Source organism: Oculina patagonica, chromosome 6, assembly GCF_052425735.1.
Source record: "Oculina patagonica isolate OP01 chromosome 6, crgOcupat, whole genome shotgun sequence".
In the NCBI taxonomy this organism is placed as follows: domain Eukaryota; kingdom Metazoa; phylum Cnidaria; class Anthozoa; order Scleractinia; family Oculinidae; genus Oculina; species Oculina patagonica.
In genome coordinates, this window is record NC_135763.1 from 11,429,995 (window position 1) to 11,451,498 (window position 21,504).

The 21,504-nt window shown below is 40.1% G+C and overlaps 1 protein-coding gene across 5 annotated transcripts; it reads right to left on the reverse strand.

Annotated features, from left to right (window-relative positions):
* Window positions 1-239: 239 nt before the first annotated feature.
* On the reverse strand, window positions 240-21,135 carry LOC144658660 (uncharacterized). 5 transcript variants are annotated; one of them, XR_013571757.1, is made up of 11 exons: window positions 20,619-21,135; window positions 17,813-18,153; window positions 16,132-16,408; window positions 15,366-15,696; window positions 14,694-14,887; window positions 13,980-14,309; window positions 12,372-13,284; window positions 10,880-11,083; window positions 9,091-9,266; window positions 906-3,284; window positions 240-786 (listed from the first exon to the last, which is right to left on the reverse strand). XR_013571757.1 is itself a non-coding variant. In XM_078519120.1 (10 exons), the coding sequence occupies exons 1-10, from the start codon at window positions 21,071-21,073 to the stop codon at window positions 2,921-2,923; spliced, it is 3,585 nt and encodes a 1,194-aa protein (XP_078375246.1). In that variant the 5' UTR covers window positions 21,074-21,135; the 3' UTR covers window positions 244-2,920. The 5 variants fall into 5 exon arrangements, 2 of the variants coding, with proteins under 2 accessions (XP_078375246.1, XP_078375249.1); XR_013571756.1 differs by having other exon boundaries at window positions 241-837; XR_013571755.1 differs by having other exon boundaries at window positions 245-2,235; window positions 2,362-3,284.
* Between the last annotated feature and the right edge of the window lie 369 nt (window positions 21,136-21,504).

Sequence of the window (21,504 nt, forward strand, 5' to 3'; positions counted from 1 at the left end):
TTGTTTTGACCGAATCAGCGTGACGACCCAAATTCTTCCTAGGTCACGCTTTGTGAGTTGTCGTCCGTTGCAATGCCGCCTAGCGCCCGCAGTCATTATTTTCATCGGTTGTTAACACCGCAACAAAAATGGCCACAATAAAATACTGAAAAAGTGCTTTTCTGAAGATCGGTTTAAAAAAAAAACCAGTAATGGCATTCCGGCGAAAACTATCCTTCCATGTTCAAAATTGTGTACCAGCCTGGCATATGGAATCTAACCACTTCACACTTGGGAGAAGATGATCTCTAATTTTAGAGGAAAGACCCTCTGTATTTTGCTGCCCTTGACTTTGGTCTGGGAATATGCAAGGAGAATGACTTATTTTATATCAAAAATGGTTTGATATAGCAAGATCGCATTATCACAAAGGAAATTGCCTTGGCATAAACTTTTGCAAAAAAAGGAATGTAAAAGAACTGAATACAACTCGACGTGAAAAATTACCCTGCAAACAGAGCGACATCGAAGAGGACTCTGCTGGCAGGGTGATAGATAGCTAAAACTGGATATTTTGTCACATCCCCGCAGACTAGCATACAAAAAGATAAAAAGAGCAAATAAGGACGATTAAGTACTAACATCATCTTTATTTGACACGGTATCGTATTCGTTATAATTTTGTATTCCAGAAAGCCCTGATGTCTAATTAATAATAAGGAAATGAACTCCTTTTAAAATCCATGTACATCATTACTGATAATTTTTCATCTTAGTTACAACAGTCAACTCTCTCTTAACGGACACCTCCATGAGAGGGACACCTCTATAAGACGGACACCTCTATAAGACGGACACCTCTATAAGACGGACACCTCTATAAGACGGACACCTCTATAAGACGGACACCTCCATAAGACGGACACCTCCATAAGACGGACACCTCTATAAGACGGACACCTCTATAAAACGGACATCTGGTGTTGGTCCCGTCCCTGTCGTTTTTCAGTCATTTTACCGTAACTAAACTCTGTATAAGACGGATACCTCTCTAAGACGGACAGCTGGAGTCGGTCCCGAAGGTGTCCGTTTTAGAGAGAGTTGCTGATATCCCTTACCAGTAGTGAAAGCTGCAAAAGACTCTGCTGGCATGAGCAAAGAAACGTCAGCTTTTCCACATTCCATACGGCAGTTTATATGTCTTTGTAAATTTCCGTTTGATCATCAACTAAGTGTCTTACTAATAGTCTTAATATACAGCATGTTATAAAATATCGTTAAATTAGACGGGTACGACGATAAAAAAGCATGTAGTCTGACATAATTGCACGCTTCTGTTTTCCACAGGAAAGATCCTTTGCATTTTGCTGTCCCTGACCTTAGCCTGGGAATATACAAGTTTACTGTAGAACTCCTGCGGCATTTACAGGAGTGGACATTACATGTATTGTTGAAAATCCTTCTTAAATACGGCGGAAAAAATTATTTATCACTGTGTATAGACAATTGTCTTGTTCTCCAACATCTAGGCTCCTTGATAACAATAACCTTTAACGACAAAAGCCTGTATCACAACTAAGTGGTTTACAGAAGGGTCCTCAATTAGAATAATAAAAAATGCAAATAATCTAAGGAAAACTACCAAATTTTAAAAATGCTAATTAAACACTATACAAAACTAAAAAATCTATCAATAGACACGAATAAAAGCTACATTAAAGCTACTTTAAAAACTATATTAAAACTACATTAGAAACATTTTGCTACACCAATACATTATTAGCTGTTGTTCTGGTAACTTTGCTACGCCTCTGAGTTGGGTTCTTTTTTCTCTAAAATACTTCCATGCTTCACAACATAATTTCTCTCAGCCGCATCAGTTTAGAATTGGCCCGTCAAAAGCCGCAGACATTGATTGTCAAAGGCTCGTTTACACGAGAGAAACAGAGGGGCCATAGGCGCTTATGGCCCCGTTTTGATTTCACTGTTTCCCTACAAAAATGATAAGGTGCGGACCAAATTTTGACGGGAACGGACCAACTTTTTGACGAGTCCGTACCTAAGTTTTTGTGCCGTGTAAACGCGCCTTTGACAATGTCTGCGGCTTTTGACGGGCCACTTCTAAACTGATGCGGCTGAGAGAAATTATGTTGTGAAGCTTGGAAGTTAGAGAAAAAGAACCCCACTCAGTTTCTCGAAGGCGCGTTTACACGACAGAAAAATTTGGGTACGGACCCGTCAAAAATTGGTCCGGACCTCGCCACTTTTGCAGAGAAACAGTCAAATCAAAACGGGGCCATAGGCGCCTATGGCCTCGTTTTGATTTGACTGTTTCTCTACAAAAGTAGTGAGGTCCGGACCATTTTTGTGACGGGTCCGTACCCAAATTTCTTTACCGTGTAAACGCGCCTTGAATCAGAGGCGTAGTGACGGGTACGGACCAATTTTCTGACGAGTCCGTACCTAAATTTTTCTGTCGTGTAAATGCGCCTTCATGAATAAGCACCGAAAGACAGCAGACATGGTACGGAAAGATCCAAAACCCGACACAAATAAAAACTTTAAATATTTTCACACCATAACTAGATTTAGGCTGTTTTTATAAAAACCTGTTACCTTATGTAGTTGAATGTCCTATAACGGTCACCTCTCTCTAGTGGCCACATTTCCACAACGACCAGGATTTTCCAAGGATAAGGACGTTTTCATAAAAACAAATTAGCTTATTGACGATCAAATATCCGATTTGGCTTTACGGATTTAGCCGTGTAGCCAATCAGACAAAATCTGAAAAAATACTTTTAATGCATGATTGGGAAGGTAACCATTGCGTTGACATTCTTTCTTCACAGAGGCTTGTCGCTACAATTCACGCCATTTTTAGTGCCCTTTAACGATTAAGCCGTCTCCAAAGTCACTGCTGTTTCGTACCAGGCAGGGACTACAAGCCACTCTCAAAGAGAGCATCTGAGGCTTTATCTTCTTTGGCCAAATCCACGCTTGTGTCATCCGTGGGCACTTCGCTCTCTTTTCCCGCATCAAGTGATGTCAGATTTCCACCATCTGTACCATCCGTCCTCCAGGTCTCCTCGACACTTTCTTGCAGCTCAAAACTGGGGTCAATTCTTCGCGCCAGACTTCTGAGTAACTTGTTCTGTGCCTCCATCATAGCCATCATGGACTTCATCCTCTTCTTGTTTTTTATCATCTCCTCTTGCAGTTTAGAGATTTCAGTTGGTTTGCTTTCATCAGCAACCGGTTCTGGGACGACCTCAGAAAATCTTGCTTGTAGCCAATCCATCACTCTATGAAATACAAGAAACAATAAATGTGCTAGCCACAAAGCTAAGCTCGGAGAGAAGTACTTATCATAGGTTAATTGTGTCATGGGATAGGGTTTGACTTTTTGAGGCTCCTTTAAATAGTGTTGCTAACAACACAGTGTGTAAAAGTCCAGCTAAACGAAAAAGATACGGTCTGAACTACCCATTTAAGAGCAAAGATCCACTAATACCGCGCAAAAACAAAAATAAGTGGCACAAAAGTTGCACATCAGAATTCTTGATATGCCGCCCAAAGAAAGCCTATGGTAGGCCTAGAAACGTGTGGGATTTTTTTCTTCAAATATTTCTTCAACCGGTCAAAAACTTACAAAACCGTTATGAACCCCAGTGTCTTCTAAAACACACAAAATAAACATGACTAACACCGTGTCGTAAACTTCGCACTGGCTCATTCGCATTAAATGAAACCCCGTTTTTGAGCCTAGAAATGGACTATTGAAGTGTTTATAAGTCATTTGAGTCCAATCTTTCTTCTGTAAGTTAATTGCGAAGGTCACGGCGAGCCGCTGAAAATCACTAAAATTCGGTTGCTCGAATTCTTAATTTGGCGCTCTTTTCGAGAGAGAATTACTCTACCCGGTAAAACTCTAAATAACTTGAATTTCAGATATTTTGAAAGGGGAAATGCCATTCTAAAACCTAGTGTAAAAATTTATTCGGGCTCTCTATACGCGCTGAGTGCGAACGCTCTCAAAATACTTATAATTACAAAATTATCTGTCACTGAAACGTAAACAATACCCACATTCTCCCGGCCTGAGAGTCCAAAACGTCTTCTTCTGAGTCTTTCCTCCGTTTTCTACTAGTATTTAGATGTAATCTACAGCAGAAGCTCCCTGTTAAGATCATCCTGAACACCATATCTTCTAAATATCGAGGGTAAAGCGAATTCGAATGCTATCGCCATCTTTAATATCGATCAGTCTTCAAGCGTGCTGTCGACAACTTCAGTACATCTCCGTGTTGACATTCAACATTCGACCACTTTCAGGTCTGCCATGATATATTCCCATCTGTTTTAAACAACCGTCGAATAAATATACCCTTCTTGTATCAATCCTTTGATTTCTCGACCGAAATGCCGGTCCGTTCAGTTCTTCATGTCGGAAACAAACCAGACAAACTGTTGTTCTCCGATGAATTGATAATTGAAACTTGCGTGTCACGCAATCGCTTTCGTACTAGTCACTCGGTAGTTTTTGCTCACGACTGCCATATGAAATAAAAAAACACGATGATTTGAAAGATCAGGACGTCTAAATTAGTGTTTAGTGTTTAAGGGGAAGTGGATGGAAATGGTCGAAATGAACATTGAAACCCGCCGGAATTTTTCAAGTTCTCATTAAAGTTCTCGCATTTTTGTTTCCAAAACTGATCATGATTGTTCTTTTAAAGTGGGGGGGGACAGGGGGGTCTATACCTCCCGCCTCCCGTACCTTTTACTCCCGCTTCCCGTACCTTTTACTCCCGCCTCCCGCCCCTTTCCGTAGCTGTTCTCTCCTGTTTGTTCCATGTCTATTGCGTAATATAATGAAATGTTACGAAATTTCACTCGTTTTCTCCCGGTTCCCGCCACCTTAAGAATCCCGCTTCCCGCCCTCTCTCCTCCCGCTTCCCGCCCCTTTTCTCCCGGGCTCCCGCCCCCCTGTCCCCCTCCACTTTAAAAATAACCCAGCCGAGTTGTTGAAAAAAGAAAAAGATCCGGAAAAAAATGTGAGAATTATAAACGTAAATTCGGCAGAGTTTCTCAAGTTGAAATTCTTTTCGACCCTTTCCACACCAAAACAAGTAGGGGGATATGGCACAGTTTCGACGAAAAACAATCAAAATAGAAGCCTCTACAGCAGTTGTTTTACAATATGCAAACAACCAAAGGTTAAATTAACGGCAAATCATTTCTGAGCGGCAACGTCTTGTCCAATAATATTGTTATCGCAAGTGCTGAACCCACTCCATCACCCCTCCCCCTCTCCGCTACACCTCACCGAAGGCACAACCCCCCAGTTGGGGGGGGGGGCACGGATTAAATTACGGGGAGATCAAGATTTTTTTGTTTGAAATTTTCGATCCGGATTTTTGGGAGAAAAATATTGCATAATGTCATCCAAAGTGCTTGACCACATAGTTCTGTGAATAAAGTACAAACACTCAACGTGTTTCTATGTGTTTTTTGTGTGTTTATCTATTTCCCCCTTTCTGATTGTGGCTAAAATTGAAATGGATTTGGGTTTTGTCAGTTTTTTTTGAAGCCTCAGGGATTTTTTGTCATGATTTCGCTCCCACGACATACCCGCAGAAATCCCGAGTACCCCCCATGAGCTCAACCCAAGGTCGACCTACTATCCTGCTCTATCCTTGAAGACAAAATAAAACCTCCTTTTCGCTACCTGACGAAATAAAAACGTGTATTAACCATCAATAAAATTGAGATGTTGCCTTTTTTACGTAGCTCCAGAAGTGACACGTAGTTCTACATTAAATTTTCACTTTCGACAGGGGTCCATTCGGTTTTAAATAAAAGAAAACAATTTAGAATATTTAGATAGATCGACTGCCCGGTGTTTGGTGGATTAAAAGAAAAGTAATATAAGGGATAATTCCTTACCCCTTTCGACATTTCATAAAGGGCAATTGTAGAGTAAAACAGACTATTTCGTTTTTGCCCCTTGTTACTTTTTCTTTCTCAAACTCATTAATAATTCATCAAGTTAAAACAAAGAATATTATACCGTGACGGTGGTTTGGAAACCCGATCTAATTAGCATAGATTTTTTACGATTTTATTTCTCCGTTTACTCCGTAGTTTTTGTTTCGAGAGAAGATATATCAAACACGAACGTCTATCCAAACACCTCGAATTCGTCAAAAATACTCCGCTGCGCGTATTCAACTCTCCTCGGAGTTTGAATTCCGAGAAACACTGCCCTCGTATGATATATTACGTCAAAATGTTATATAAGAGAGAGATATGGACGGCGTCTCGGGCTCGAGGCCGGGTTATACACCCGTACGCATGGTACGCGCCGTAAAAGATCTAAAAGTTACTTTCCTCTCATACTTTTCAAAAAATTTGGAGCCTAGTCCCTGGGGAGGGGGGTGGGGGTTCTTGACCTAAGTTTAGGTATAGGGGTGCTGCTGGAAGTTTGAAACCCTGACCTTTTTAGGACAATAAAAACTTAAAATACCTACCCTGCGTAGGACAACACCCCCATCTAAGACCCTATTTAGGACAAAGGACAACATCAACAATCATTTACGCTTTATTGTGATTGCGTCCCATACGCGACGTTTGAAGCATTGAAATGCAGAAACACCTATCCCACCGAATAAAATAATGCTTTTTATTGCAGTGAAAGCGAAAACAATGTAAATACATGGACGACAGTCTTGCAGCCATACCCTGTCTAGGACAGATTCAGGCCCTGTTTAGGACAGGAGCTGAAATTATATACCCTGTTCAGGACCGGAGGAGTCAAAAACCATACCCTATCCAGCGGCACGTCCCCGTATAGGCCAAAGGGAGACCCCCCCCCCCCCCCGGGCTAGTGGCCCGTCAGGCCGGAGCTCTCTAGTTTCAATATATAGTAGGAATATTTTACTCCTACAAAATAAGATGTATCCATCGAGGATACCCCCTCCTCCTCAACAACAAGGGGAGACAGAGGGGAAAAAAAATTCTGCCCAAAAAAAAGCAGATCCCGGCCAGGGCGAAAGGACCGGTCGACAAGAGTTAGCGCATAAGATGTGTATGGAGATGTGGTTGGTAAGAGGATGAGTTCAGTGAGAGATAATAGAAAGTACCCACAGGTAAGCGGATAGGGGGGGGGGGGGGGGGGGGAGAGGAAGAAAAAGAAAATGAAGAACCAGGCGGAAAAAGAAAGGGAGAGAACGGCCCAAAAGGAAAAAGGAAGAGAGACAAAAGAATCATTAATTAAGTTAGAGGAAGAACGGCGGAGGAGGCGCAGTCCCAATGCGGCGAATGTTCGTATCGGGGAGGGAGAGGAAGGATATGGACGGAAAAGTAGAGGGAGAAGTTGGAGGTAGGGGGGTGTAAGAGAAAAAGGAGTGAAAGGAAAATGATCGATCTATTTTTTCGAATGTACCACCACTCAAGGGAGGCCCGCCAAGTGAAGAGGTGAACAAAAAGGGCGTGTATTGCTGATACCAAAAAGGAAAGATGGACCCAGGGGAGTACGTTGTGTGTGTAGGGGGAGGGGTTAGTGGGAGGTGTGGGCAAGCAGAAAAATGAAGAGAAATAAGACAAAAAGAAGAAAGAGGAAAGAGGAAAACGGAAAAAAAAAAGAAAGAAGGGTTTTCGCGTAAAATGTTCAAAAGGAAGTTGTTCGACAGGAAGTTAGATTTTTGGAAGGTACAAGGGAGCAGCGTAAAAAGAGAGAAAACGGAAGAGGTAAAAAAAAAGAGTGATAAGGAAAGGGACGGAACGAAGTGAGTAAAGCGGAGAAAAAGGTGGGAAAAGAAAGAAGGACGCGGAAAAAAAAAAAAAGTGAAGTAAAGAGAGGAAGAGGAAAAGAAGAAGGTCGACAGCACGGAAGATACGAGAGGAGAAAAAAGAGAAGGGAGAAATAAAATAGTAGAAAAGGAGGAAAGAAAAGAAGAGTGGAAGGAGGAAGAAGGACGAGAAAATAGAGACGCAGCGGAAAGAGGAAAATAATAAGAAGGCAAAAAAAAAAAGAAAAAGAGGAAAAAAAGCGGGGGAAAAAAGAAGACAAAAGCCAAAAAGGGGAGAGGCGAACGGATAGTATTTATTGTAAGAAGAGTGGGGAGGTTTGTAAGTTTGACCGGTTGAAAAAATTGAAGAAAAAACCCACCACGCTAGGCACATAGGTGGGCGGCAAAAAAAGAAGTGCAACGTGCCACGCCCGCTCGGTCTGAGTCGAAATTTCTTCTTAACTATTCATGCTTCTTTAATACGGTATCTTTTTGTAGTGTTTGGGCCTTAAAAAGAGTATTAATATTTCGATTTTCAATCTATACACAAGGTCGTGGCTTAAGAACCTTTAAGGCACAAACACATCCGAAATTTACGGCATCCCCCTCCGTGCTATGACTTTTTAGTACTATTAGGTACGTCTGGAAGGATCGGACACGAATTGAATGTTTTATCCTATTGTATTTGCCAATAAAGCTCAAAATAATGAGACAGCACTTCAACTATAGTCGTGATATATCTGACGACTAACTCCACAACATACTTTTAGTTCATGAAAATAAAATACCTTTCAGCTGCTTTTAAGAAAAGCCGACTTATACAGTAAAAACCCGCGTGTAAAAGAACCTTCTTTTTTGGCAGGGTTTGGCAAAACAGGTTCTTGTATTATGGGGTACTTATTGACAGTTTAGGCTAAGTAGGTTCTTAATTAGGTTCTTAATTTGTGCAGAATAGACATTATGGTTGATTATCAGAAAATAGTAAAAAATCTGGTCTGTTCTTCATTATAAATATTTATTAATGTACCCATGTTGCCAAAAGTCCAACAACATTAATTGATCAATGATACAATTAACAATGGTAAAAAATGATACAACGGTAAAAAATATATCTAAATTAAATAGTTAAACCCTACATATAAGAACCTGTTGGAATTTGTTTGGCTAAACAGGGTCTTATATTTTGGGGTATCAAAAAAGCAAATTTCTGCCAGAAGGTTCTAAAATCCCTAGGTTCTTTATAGACGCGGGTTTTTACTGTACATATATAATTAAAATATCTTTCTTGATCGTCACAGTATTCAGAACGACGTCATACCTGTGGATCCTTGACAACTTGTTAGGTTTTTCAACATAAACCATTTGGTAAAATGGTCGGGTTATGAAATGAGGATACGCTTCTTCTATTTCTACGTGGTACTCAATCTGCATGCCAAGTCTCTTGACTGTAGCGAACTTTTTCATCGTCTCGGTGTCTCCAACGGCCAGACCAACCTGTAAAGAAACCAATTCGATTGCCGATTATTATACCAAATTACTTTTCTGGATCTAAATGACCAAACGATAGCTTCATTGCAACCAAACTTGTCTCCTGGGTATTATAATTCAAAGTTACAAGCAAACGAGATTAACTTAAAATTTGAAAACTGTTCAGCCCAACAACATTCCAAAAACCCATATCGCTGTTCGTTTCAATTTTCGTCACTTTTGGTCATCTGTACCTTCTTTCGTATTTGCTGTGTTAATGAAATGTTCCTACACTGTTTTAAGAAGTTATTTCCATATTTCGCCGAATTTGGTGCTTATTTCCCATGCCTAAACTTGGCTAAAATCCGTGACACAATCTCTCTAAAGGGATTATTTTTTATTTTGTGTTTTTTTATTTATTTATTTAATTTCGTGGAATGTCTGGAAATTAACTGGTTCCTCTTGTGAGCTGCACCAAACTCTTGAAAATTTCACAAAGTGTGTTTTCATGCTTTTAAAAAAGCTATGTGTTGATATAGCAATTGCAAACTTAACCTCGAAGTTGAAGGTACTTCATGGCCAGAAGAATGCCAAATGTAAAATTAGCATGGCATGAATATCAAGACATATACAACCAAAGCAAATGGTTTGGATCCAGGAGCATTTTTTCCTTTTTATTGCCTGGTGTTACAATTGATCAATGTGAATTAATAGAAGTAATATAAGAAATAGCTATTATCTATGCCTTAATTGTGTATATTTAGAAAGTAAGCAAGTGTTGTAATTTTAAAAGGTAAGACTGTTCGTGTTATGTATAGTACTGTTGTAATTTTTGGAGCAAATAAAAAAAACTATATTAAATGCAAATGCGGCCTAACACTACTGAAGACCTGAAAAAAATTTTCAGGCTCTGAGCGGGAGTCGAACCCACGACCTTTGCGTTGCCAGTGCAATGCTCTACCACTTAGCTATCAAAGCCACATGCATGAGAGCGGTCGTATATGGGTAATCCCTTTATATGGTGGACATGATACTCGGCCCAAGTATATGTGAAATAAATGAATGTGTGTCCAGCAGTAGCAATGAAATATATATATGATAAATGCAAATGCGCATTTATCATATATATATTTCATTGCTACTGCTGGACACACATTCATTTAAAAAAAAAAAAAAAAACTGTTCGTCTTTTAAAGGTGTCTTCGGATTAGTCGGTTTTTGTAAAATAACTCAGTGGTACTCGTTGGTTCAAACTTTAAAAGTCTCTTCTGATCCGCTTTACAGTACTTCCGCTTAGTTTGTCGAACCTTTAGTCACCAATTATAAGGTCCCAGAGACTGTCAAATTTTATTTACGCTCGCAGTCAGCCATGTTTCGTTTACCAGAGTACACTTCAATACACCCGATCCTATTAAATGCGGACTCCAATGAGACAGAGAAGAGTGTCCATATTATGGAGGTATCCGCATTATAGAGGTGACCATAAGGTGAGGTTCGACTATAAAAGTTAAATTAGGCCTGGCCTGCCAAATAAGCCACTTAATAAATAAAATACATCTCGGTCTAAACGTGTTGATTGTCAGACTTTTGATTTGTATTTCTAATCATTCATTTTTGTTACATTAGAGATGTTTACTTACCAAAAGATTCATCAGCGCGACGGTCAGTAAAAACAAACATAAAAAGATGAAAAAGAACCCCACTTTTGGGAATGGATTTAACGGATGCTGCTTTGGGGAGCTTTTTTGACCAATTGTGTCAACGAAGGTTGCTCCAAAGTCGAGCTCTCCAATCATCATTACCACCACACGAAGTATGGAATGGTGCACAGTGTGGAATCCCATCTACAATAAAAAATGATGGCGAAACAATCAGCAGTCAGCATAACTAGTATTGAAATGATAAACCTGCAGAAGTGGATAATAATAATTTAAATGACAAATGTCAATAAACATTATGGTCATAACTTTGTTTTCAGTCGAAATTAATATTTGTCACTTGTCAATTGCCTGTTAGTCACTTGTCAATCTCCTCGCCTCGCCTTAGCCTGCGTAGCTGGTGGTATTGCACAAGTACGCGATTGGCTACCTCGCCTCGCCTTGCCTCCTATCCTCTCCGTAATTTAATTCAGTTAAGTTTAGTGTAGTTTTGTTTCATTTAATTCTTTTTTATTATTAAACAAAAGCTAGATAACAACGGGCATGCCAATTACGTTAAGCCCAGTAAACATTTGGTTTTAACCTTTTTGGAGTAATTTGCATTGCTTTTCTCTCCCTCGACAAGTTGCAATTAACTTTACCTCCCACCCACAGTCCTAAGCAGCAATAATGTTGAATCCCCTCTTTCGAAAGTGTTGTTATATTAGCTATGAAACCGTAATTCTCGCGATAAAATTCCTGATAGCTAGTTACTAGCTCGTGCAAGAAGTTCGAGATAATGTAATGTATATGAAATGATTCATATATGAACTGCGGATGTATATGAAAGTGATAAATGATCGTCGCAGTGAATTTCCAATTTAAGCAATTGGAATAGAGAAGCCTGAAAAAAAAAAAAAAAAATTCAGGGCTTCAACGGGATTCGAACCCGTGACCTCCGCGATACCGGTGCGATGCTCTACCAACTGAGCTATTGAAGCCACACATTGGGAGCGAGGTCAATTGTGACAACCGAGATAATTTGCCACGTATATGTTAAGGGATATATAAAGCAATTACGGACGACGAACCTCCTATTTTGTAAATGCAAGCATTCCTGTTAAGAAATCGCGGTCATTGGTAATGCATTTTCCTAGCTCTTATTTTGATTGCTGACCACTAACTTGTAATGTTGTTAAGCCCTAGCATTAAGCCACCTTTTTCGACTTTGCAAATTAAATATTCACGGACAAACATGTTATGAACAAATGCCGGTTTGATCGTTTAGCTACCTTTGTCAAAAAGACTTACACGAGTGGGAACGAAAAAGTAGCCAATCACTACCGAAACAACCGAACTAATCAGGATTTCTGTTCAAGCTTTGAAATCTGAATCCAATCAACTTCAACCGCCCGTAGCGCCTGTTCTAAATCATCCCATTTAAAAGTATTTGCGACAGTCAATCAAAAACGGCTAAAGTGAGAATAATCCCTACCTGTTCCTTGAAGAGGATGTGAAACACCATCGCAAAACCCAAGATGAGGAAAGTAAAGACCGCCAGCACTTGGAAAACTGTCTTGGTCACTTCAATATACATCGAGATGTAAGTACCAAACAGTCGATACCTTCTAAGGAACAGCATCATGTTCGTATAACACACGAAGATCGCCACAACTCCGAGAATCCAAAGTGTACGTGGGTCTGTCATGCTTGCGAACCAATCATCGATGACATCTCGCGGGGCAACGTAGGGTACCATAAACAACGCAATAGTGATATAGAGGGTCCAGTCTAGGTAGTTGGAAAAGTCCTTGAGATAGTTCCAACGTTGCACATATATCTGAAAAACTTCTTTGCACATGTGAACTGCGGCGAAAATCATGACTATGTGGGGTACTGATTCCGTGAAGGCGGAATCCTTTTTGTAAATATCAGAGGGTTTTGGCTTGTAGTACTCGTCCTCGTCTTCAGACATGTTCGGTGGTGGCCGCTTGAGGTTGGGTGGTTTGAAAGTCTGGCCTTCCCTTTGGTGGACTATAAAAATGCTGAAGAGTATCATCAATATCAGATATGTGAAAAAATCGGCAAAGAAAGCAAATCTTCCATACGAGGTCCACTTCCTTTCGTTAAATTTCAGAGTGAGAGGATGAAGAAGGAGCCGCTCGCGTTTGTGCTTGATCATTGTTTGAACTGTGGAGAACCTTTTACCGGAATCCTTTTCGTCGGGGCCAGGGTCCAGATATTTAAAGTTGTACGTGACAGCGTAGTCTGGGTCGGAAGGGTTGAGGTGTTGAGAGTAATGTACGCACTGATTCAGCACAACTTCAGCCGCTTCTGGGAAATTTTCAACCAGGAGTGAAACTGCTGTTTGGCCAGATGTTGTCTGGTACTTTTCAAGTTCAGTCCACCTTAATGGAAACAAACAAAAAAGATTTATTTTCCTTTAAAAAAGTACATAAACCAAACGTTTGGACTGCAATCGTTTAGAATTTCTACTACAACCACTTGAACTACTCGATCTCGTTTTCTATAAGCAATTGTCCACACAGCTACGCCTCGTTGACTCTTCGATGATACAAAACTACAGCTCGTAGTCTAATTGTCAAATAAAGCTTAGAAATGACGTCAGAAATGTTCAAAACTCAAGTGGTACCACGAGCCGTTAGGCAAGCGGTGTTACTGCAAATTTTTTGGGCATTTTATGGCGTCATTTCTGTTTGGTAAAGACCATCGAAAAATTTGCGTACGAAATCGCTGTGACAGCTCGTACGATCACATTTTTTCCAATTGAAGCCGACGAAAGGAGAAAAAGAATCTGGTTCTAAAATGTTAAGCTGAAGTTTCACAATTTGCCGGATTCTGTTTTTTAAAAGGTCGCGACCATTTCTTAAGTATACCGACATTAAACAGAAACAATAACTTTGCATTACAGGTTTCTTGTATAACTTTTCTGCCCATTCATATCAAGAAACGATAGTTATAATTCAATTTTACGATAACTCAATCGAAATTGTGTTGCTTATTCAAAGGCCTTTACCGAATTTCTTTGTGATGTCAGTAGTTTTGTTTTGCATTTTTTCTTCTCTTTCAGCTAGCAACTAACCTTTTGTGCTTGACAATTGTCATGGCAACTTCAGCGGATCCTGCTTTTGCGGCTACTTCCAAACAAGCATGCCCTCGTTTGTTTTGAAGCGTTAAACTCGCACCATGGTCCAGTAGTAGACTCGCTGTATCTGCATGACCCTGGCCACCCGCCATGTGTAATGCAGAGTCGCCATCTGAATCTTGCAGATCAACGGAAGCTTTGGAGTCAAGCAGAATCTCAGCACATTTTGCATGGTTTCTCTTTACAGACCACATCAGGGGTGTTCGCCAGTTGTTATCTTTACTGTCTATTTCTGCACCCATATTTAGAAGTGTGACGCAAGCTTTCCTGTAAAAACAAATTAAATTACAAATGGCTATATGCCGGGCTGAATGTAAAGACTTCAACCAGCACAGTTCGCTCCAAAAAAGGTATCATTCGGGTAGGAAATTTTCTACTGGCAGTGTGAAACAAGACTATACATCTCTCAAAATACATGTAAAGAAAACTACGACTACGAGCATTTAAGAAGACTGGGCTACTTGTCGGACACTCATGCGCCCATTACGCTATTTTCGGCTGTAAAGCCACGAACAGTCACATCCGAGGAAAAGAAACCTAAATTAGTTTAATTTTACAGAATACTCTCATCCAGAAGTTTCCTTTTCTATCCTCTATCGTCTTTCTACACGAGCCCCAAACTACAATCACGAAATCACCCAGACGATTTACCTTTGTCCTTTTGCGGCAGCACTATGCAAAGGTGTTCTTCCAAGGTGGTCTCGCTCATTAACACCAGCCATCTGCTTGACTAATGCTTCTACGTGTTTTGATGAGGACGATTCTGCAGCTAGGTGAAGAGGCGTTTTTTGATTCTCATCTCGATAAGACAGACGCTTTTGCTTCGACAACACCAGCTCTAAAATCTACAAAACGTAAAAACCAATGACGAAGAGATACAAGTAAAAAATGTCGTTGCCCAGTTTTATTCTAATTCAGATTAAGGTAAACCATCAGTGACACGTACCTAACGGGTCAAGCGCCAGACATCGAAACATGTAGTTCAATCAAAATTTTGGCGACCGAGATTTAGTTCCATTCCCATTTTGAATGTAAAGAGTAGTAGTTGGAAAGAATGAAACCAGTTTTCTACTAATGAAATCTTTAGTCATTTAATATTGCGAGGAACGACTGCGAAAAGTAATTTCATCAGAATACTTTTCGCTTTTCCTATCAAAAGTGAGTTTCTTTATGCTGATCTTACCCATCTTCCTTTTCTGACAGAAATTAAAAAGCCAGTGTAACTCGACTATAATGAAGTGCCAATGAACTGGGAAAATGTGTACTTACACACTTCCTATCTAAAATAATGATGATGGTGAGGGTGATAATACAAATTTTTACCTTTATATCTTTTGACTTGGCAGCGTAGTGCAAAGGAACCCTGTCCCACAGATCCGCTTTGTACAAATTGTTTGTACCCGAGCGACTTTCTAGAAGCATTGCAAGCATCTTCAAGTGTTCGTTCTCTACCGCGATATGAACACAGGTTTTCATGAGCAGGTCGGTTGCGCTGATGTCGGCACCAAGTTTAACAAGAACCATGGCCGAGTCAATATGCCCTGCAGCTACTGCGTTCAAAAATGGCGATCGGCCCTCGCCATCACGTGCGTTCACTTTGGCTCCACTCTCCACAAGAAATGTAATGAGCTTTGTTTGGTTAAAAAGAGCAGCTCTAGGAACAAACAAAACATTACACCACTATCAGCCTAGTCCGCTAAAAAAGCTATTAAACGGTGCATAATTCTAGGTTTGACGAATCAAACAACTGAGATTATTGCTGTTCTCTCTGCCTGGAATACGAGCACCTCCCGCGTAAACGCACCTGTTAAATTTCCAATAACTGTTTTCAAGTTCCCATTTCAAGTTCCCATGACCAAAACATATTACTTTTGCCGATCCACTGATAATGATAACAAGCCAGCCTTATGCCTATGATACTTTTTAGGGGTTTTCGTTTGTTAAAAAAGCCTAAGAACGAAAATATTGAAATATTCCCTCAGCGTTAAGTAACACCAGTCACTGCATAGATTTGTGACTGGCCAAAATAATTACTTTGGGTTGGTTTCACGACACTAAATCGAAAATCGTTCTAGTTGTCAATTATCACCTGTGAAGAGGTGTTTTTGAGTCTTCGTCTTTCAAGCTAACACCAGCTCCACGTGACACTAGCAGCTCGGCCATCTCAAGGTTCCCTTTAGTGGCCGCCAAGTGAAGCGCGGTGCTTTCGTTACATTTCCTAGTGTTGACGTCGGAGCCGCTGTCAAGACACAGTTCAGCAGTCTTGACATCGTTATTCCAAGCAGCCATGTGCAACACTGTGTTGCTTTGCAAGTCTTCGTTTCCCACTAGTTCCCTTTCATTTGTATCAACATCTCCATCAGCAGCTGTGAAAAAAAATGGAATACATTTAAGAACCTAGCTTCACGTAGAGAATTTAAAAGGCTATAGTTACATTCTTTTAATAAGCCCTGGCCAAACGGTAACGCAAGTGGACGCAAGTAATCGCAAGTAACTTGCGTACAGACTTGCGTTGGCTGGCCAAACGGACTCGAAGTTTAAAGTGCACGCAAGTTGTCAAAAAGCCATTTCAATGCTACTGCGTGCGTTGCAGTGCGCAGTACTTGAAGTTAACAGCGAGACTTGCGTTGACTCGCGTTGGGTGGCCAAACACTGAAAAACTTGCCGTGACTTGCGTGCAAATTTTTCATCGCAAGTCAACGCAAGTGCAACCAAGTCCTGGCCAAACGGAGTTGCAAGTGGGCGCAATTTGAAAACTTGCCTCTCTGCGTCCCCGTTTGGCCAGGCCTTTAGAATAAGTTATAATAGTCAACCAGTCTTCCTTTTTTGACAGACACTGAAGTGGAGAAAACTCTGCATGAGTGGCACATTAAGGAGGCTCGATGTAGTTTTTTTAGACTAAGGGTGGTTGTTTTGAAAATTAAAATTACCTAGGAAGCCAATGTTCGATTTTTACCAAAATACACCATAATGATCAAATGTGACCAAATTTTAATTTTTTACCGGTCACTTAGTCACAACGGTTACCATAGCAACGATTGACGTTTTCTTTTGTTCTCAAACAAGCTTGATTTTCTCGAAATCTAGACTGACACTTGGTGTTTATTTTTTGATATGTTAAAGTTTAGTAGATTGACCAACTGTTGACGAAATTTTAGAAAAATCTGTAAGAGCGTTTTCAAGTAAATCAAGAATGAAATTTTCAGAAAAACACTGTTTTAATATAAAATAGGCGCCTTAAAATTGTTTCGTATTATTTGAGCACAGTTTCTCTCACTGAAATATAAATACTTACACCATAAAAGACCATTAACTAAAAGCGAAAGACTTTTTGCTTTAATTTGTTAAAATATATCGACTGCCGATTGTAAGAAATTATAAGAAAATACCAAAAACTTCATCCTTGATTTACTCTAAAACGCTCTTACAGATTTTCCTAAAATTTTGAGCACAGGTAGTAAATCTACTGTACTTGAACATATCAAAAAATGAATACCAAGTGTCAGTCTAGATTTCGAGAAAACAAAGCTTGTTTGAGAACAAAAGAAAACGTCAATGGTTACTATGGTAACCTTTGTGACAAAGTGACGAGTAAAAAATTAAAATTTGGTCATATTTGATCATTATGGTGTATTTTGGCAAAAATCGAACATTGGCTTCCTAGATAATTTTAATTTTCAAAACAACCACCCTTCGGCTAAAAAAAATACATCGAGCCTCCTTAATCGACCAATCACGTCAGTGTATTCCAAAAAAGCTTTTATTCTTACCTCGCTTTAATATCATTCGTGCGATCTCTGAATGACCATTTAAAATTGCATTGTGAAGAGGTGTTGTCTTGTCTGCCGTTACCGCCTTAATACACGCTCCGTAGTTCAGGAGGAGTTGGCAAACTTTTCTGTGTCCTTCACTGCAGGCGATGTGTAATGGAGTTTTTCCAGAGCCATCTGTGACATTAACATTGACCTTCGGGTGCTCTAAAAGAACTTTGACAATCTCTTCGTTTCCTCTGCGTGCTGCAAAGTGCAGTGGAGTGCTTCCATTTTTACCTTTGATTGAAGGGTCGGCGCCCCGTTCCAAAAGAAGGTCAACAGTGGAGAGGCCATTGAACCTACAGCACATAAAGTAAAACCTGGTTCACACTTGTGGGAAAAAGGAAAACCATTAGCGCAAAAGTAACGACAAAGCAGAGGAGCCAAATTTGAAATTTGACTTTGTGAATACAGTAGAACCTCGGTAACACAAACTCGGATAACTCGAACTCCCCGCTAACTCGAAGTGAGTCCCATTTCCCTTGAATTTGACCCCATTTTTCAGTCATTTTTACTCGGTTAATTCGAACTCGGATAACTCGAATTCCCCGCTAACTCGAACTAAATTTCGCTTCTCTCGATCAAAGTTTGGGTCAAATTTACCCCGATAACTCGAATTCTGGTTCTTGCAAATCGCCACGGATGGCTGTTGAAATATCCCATTAGCTCTTCTTGTCGTGTAATCGGATTTAAACACTAAAACTAACATTACAGCTACTAGATTTTAATAAGGTGCGATTCATTTCCCGATTTTGTAAGTCATACGTACATTCACAGTACTGTATTATCATAAGAATGATAATCGTGTTAGATTTTCTGCCGAAATAACTTTAATTTGTAATGATCTGTATACTGAAGTGCTTTAAAATCAGCAAACTTCAATTTATATTGACGTGGAAAATTGAATATTCAAGCGACCCCGATAACTCGAAACCCTGTTAGCTCGAACTGTTTTTCGTTTCCCTTCAAAGTTCGAGTTACCGGGGTTCTACAGTATGTCGAAATTTCGGTTCATTTCAGTTGACCTTAAACCGTTAAGCGCGATTGAAATCAAACGTGTCGGAACTTCAGGAGTCAAAGAACATTTTTTAATTTCTTGTTTAAAAATAGAAATAAATCTACATCTCTAGAACGATCCAAAGCTTTCGAATAAAAGCCGACTTAGCGTTTCTTCACGCCTGATCGCAGGTTACAAACGAGGTACCCCTTTTCCTGGAGGTGTCCGTACACTAGATTAGAGGTTACGTCCAGTTATAAACGATAGTTACGTCATATCCGATCACGTACACGCCATCTACACGCGCCATTGTGGGAACAAAAGAAGCTTGAGAGTGGCGGAAAGCCATGCGTACAATCAAACATCCCAACACAATTTTTATATGTCAGAACTCGAATTTCTTTCCAAATTATTTAGCTTGGGCACTCTTGAAGACAACTCTCAAATAAAAGATTTTTGATCAAAATTTGCCAAATTGCCAACTTTTAATTCCCACCTTTTATAAGAAATCTTCAAAGCGACTAGAAAGAGTACTTCAGAGTAAGCGTTTCGCTCAAGTTTGACAATTAAGTTTTTACGTTGAAGCGAAAACTGTTCGCATTCCCTAGTTATTTTGCTGTTCTCAGTTTTTTTTACTATCCACGCCATACGTATTCGGTGCACCGCGAAAAGTGTTCGTGACAGTGCTTGTGACGTCACAGGAAGCACCGCTATTGCTGTAGCCTCCGGAGCACTCAGACGGCTGGCGCACCGTCTGAGTGCTCCGGAAAGCCTCTTCGCAGGCTACTATGGCTGCGCAACAGAAACACTTTTTCCTTCGCATTAGACGACTCGCAAGGGATGGACAACAATATTTTCGAAGAGGGGGGAGAAATTATTCATATATAAAAAAGAAAAGTCGTGCAAAGCGAGCTACAAAAAAGCTACATGTAAATCGAACAGTTTGTGACGCATAATACCGGTATTTTATTATGGCCAACAGACGTACTAGCCTGCGAGAGCAGACGGGTTTTTCGCCTCGAGTTGCTAACAGACGGACGTGACCGAATCGAATCGAATCGAATCAAGGGAGTCCACGTGCAACATGGAAGAACCCTATCAGGAGTTTCGTTGTAGCTGTATACCTGTAGGGGATATTCATATATCGGGAGTTACACGCAAATTCAACAACTCGAAACCGCTCTGGCCGGGCACGCTAATAAATGTCGATATCAACATAATTTATGATAATACTTTCAGGGTCATACCGACCATAAAACGCAGTGTTGTTTGTTTACAATTCGTGATAATAAATAAGAAAAATCTACTCGAGATGCTATTGTTTTTCTATTAGGCTACAAATCGTTAGTACAAATTCATTATGGTCCTCGTAAAAGTTCAAAATTCATACAGTTTTTCTTTAAGACTGGCGTTTGTTATAAATACGTGCAGAATTATATGCTAATCACGAACCAAGAGCACTTTTAAGCTTTTAACAGTATCATATCGGATTATTTGCATTTTGTAATTCTGCAAGCATAAAAGATACTTAATTCAGAGATCGACTTGCCCGTCTCTAGAAAATATATTTCTCTGTAATTTCGCTTTGGAACATAAGCCACAGTCGAAAAGTGTTCCTTCTTTTCGAACAAAGAGGAAAGGAAACCACGAATTCCACAGGCGTGTTTTTGATTTTATAACAATATGCAAATTAATTGACAATGGCGTTACTGGATTACAGATAAAATTTCATGGCAGACGACATAACAATTTGGAGTTTATACCCACCTGGCAGCCAAATGAAGGGGCGTCCACTGATACTCCACTGTACCGATGTTGATATCTGCACCATGGTCCAACAAAGTGTTTACGATTCTGGTAAAGTTGTACCGAGCAGCGACATGAATTAGCGCAAAGCCATGCCTGTCGGTTCGATCGATCTCTTGCCTGTCCGTCAGGTTGGCGAGTTCTTCTTCGACTAGCTCCATTTCATCTTCGCGAATTGCTTCAAAAAGCTTCAGGGTATGGGGTGAGACAGGGGTTACGACATCGCTTGTTTCGCGATCATCATAAACAAAAGTCGCGGGCGACTTTGTCTCGGGTTCAAAATCGACCAGAGGTACCTCGCATTTTTCTACGGAGTCTCTCTCATCCTTCCAAAATTTAAAGGGATTGCGTCGTTTCGGCTTTCTTTGTGCCATGTTCTCGTCCGATATTTTACCTTTTCGTTTCGCTTTGCTCATCAATTCGTCGCTTTGCGACAACAACAGCTCGAGAAGAACGGCAAATGCGTTAACAACAGAAAAATCACGTGCACAGGTATTTGTATTGTGTTTAATATTACAGATGTCTCGGACGATAGATTAATCATTGACACCCGATCGATCGATCAATCATCCGTCATCTCGAGTTAATTATATTGGACTCAGTGGCTGAATAATATGCTAACAAACACGTTTTACTACCCATTTCAATGAAAAAAAATAATGATAATTTTTAAAAACAACAGCAACAAATTTGAGAGTGAAAGTAACACGAAGTAACACACGGCACGACTCAGTAACACAACGTGACACAGGCTGTGCTCGGGAAAACGTTAAAATAATAATACAGGCTACGAATCTGTTGAAAATTGATTGATCGTCTTAGCCTGTGAAATAAGTGTACTTTTTGG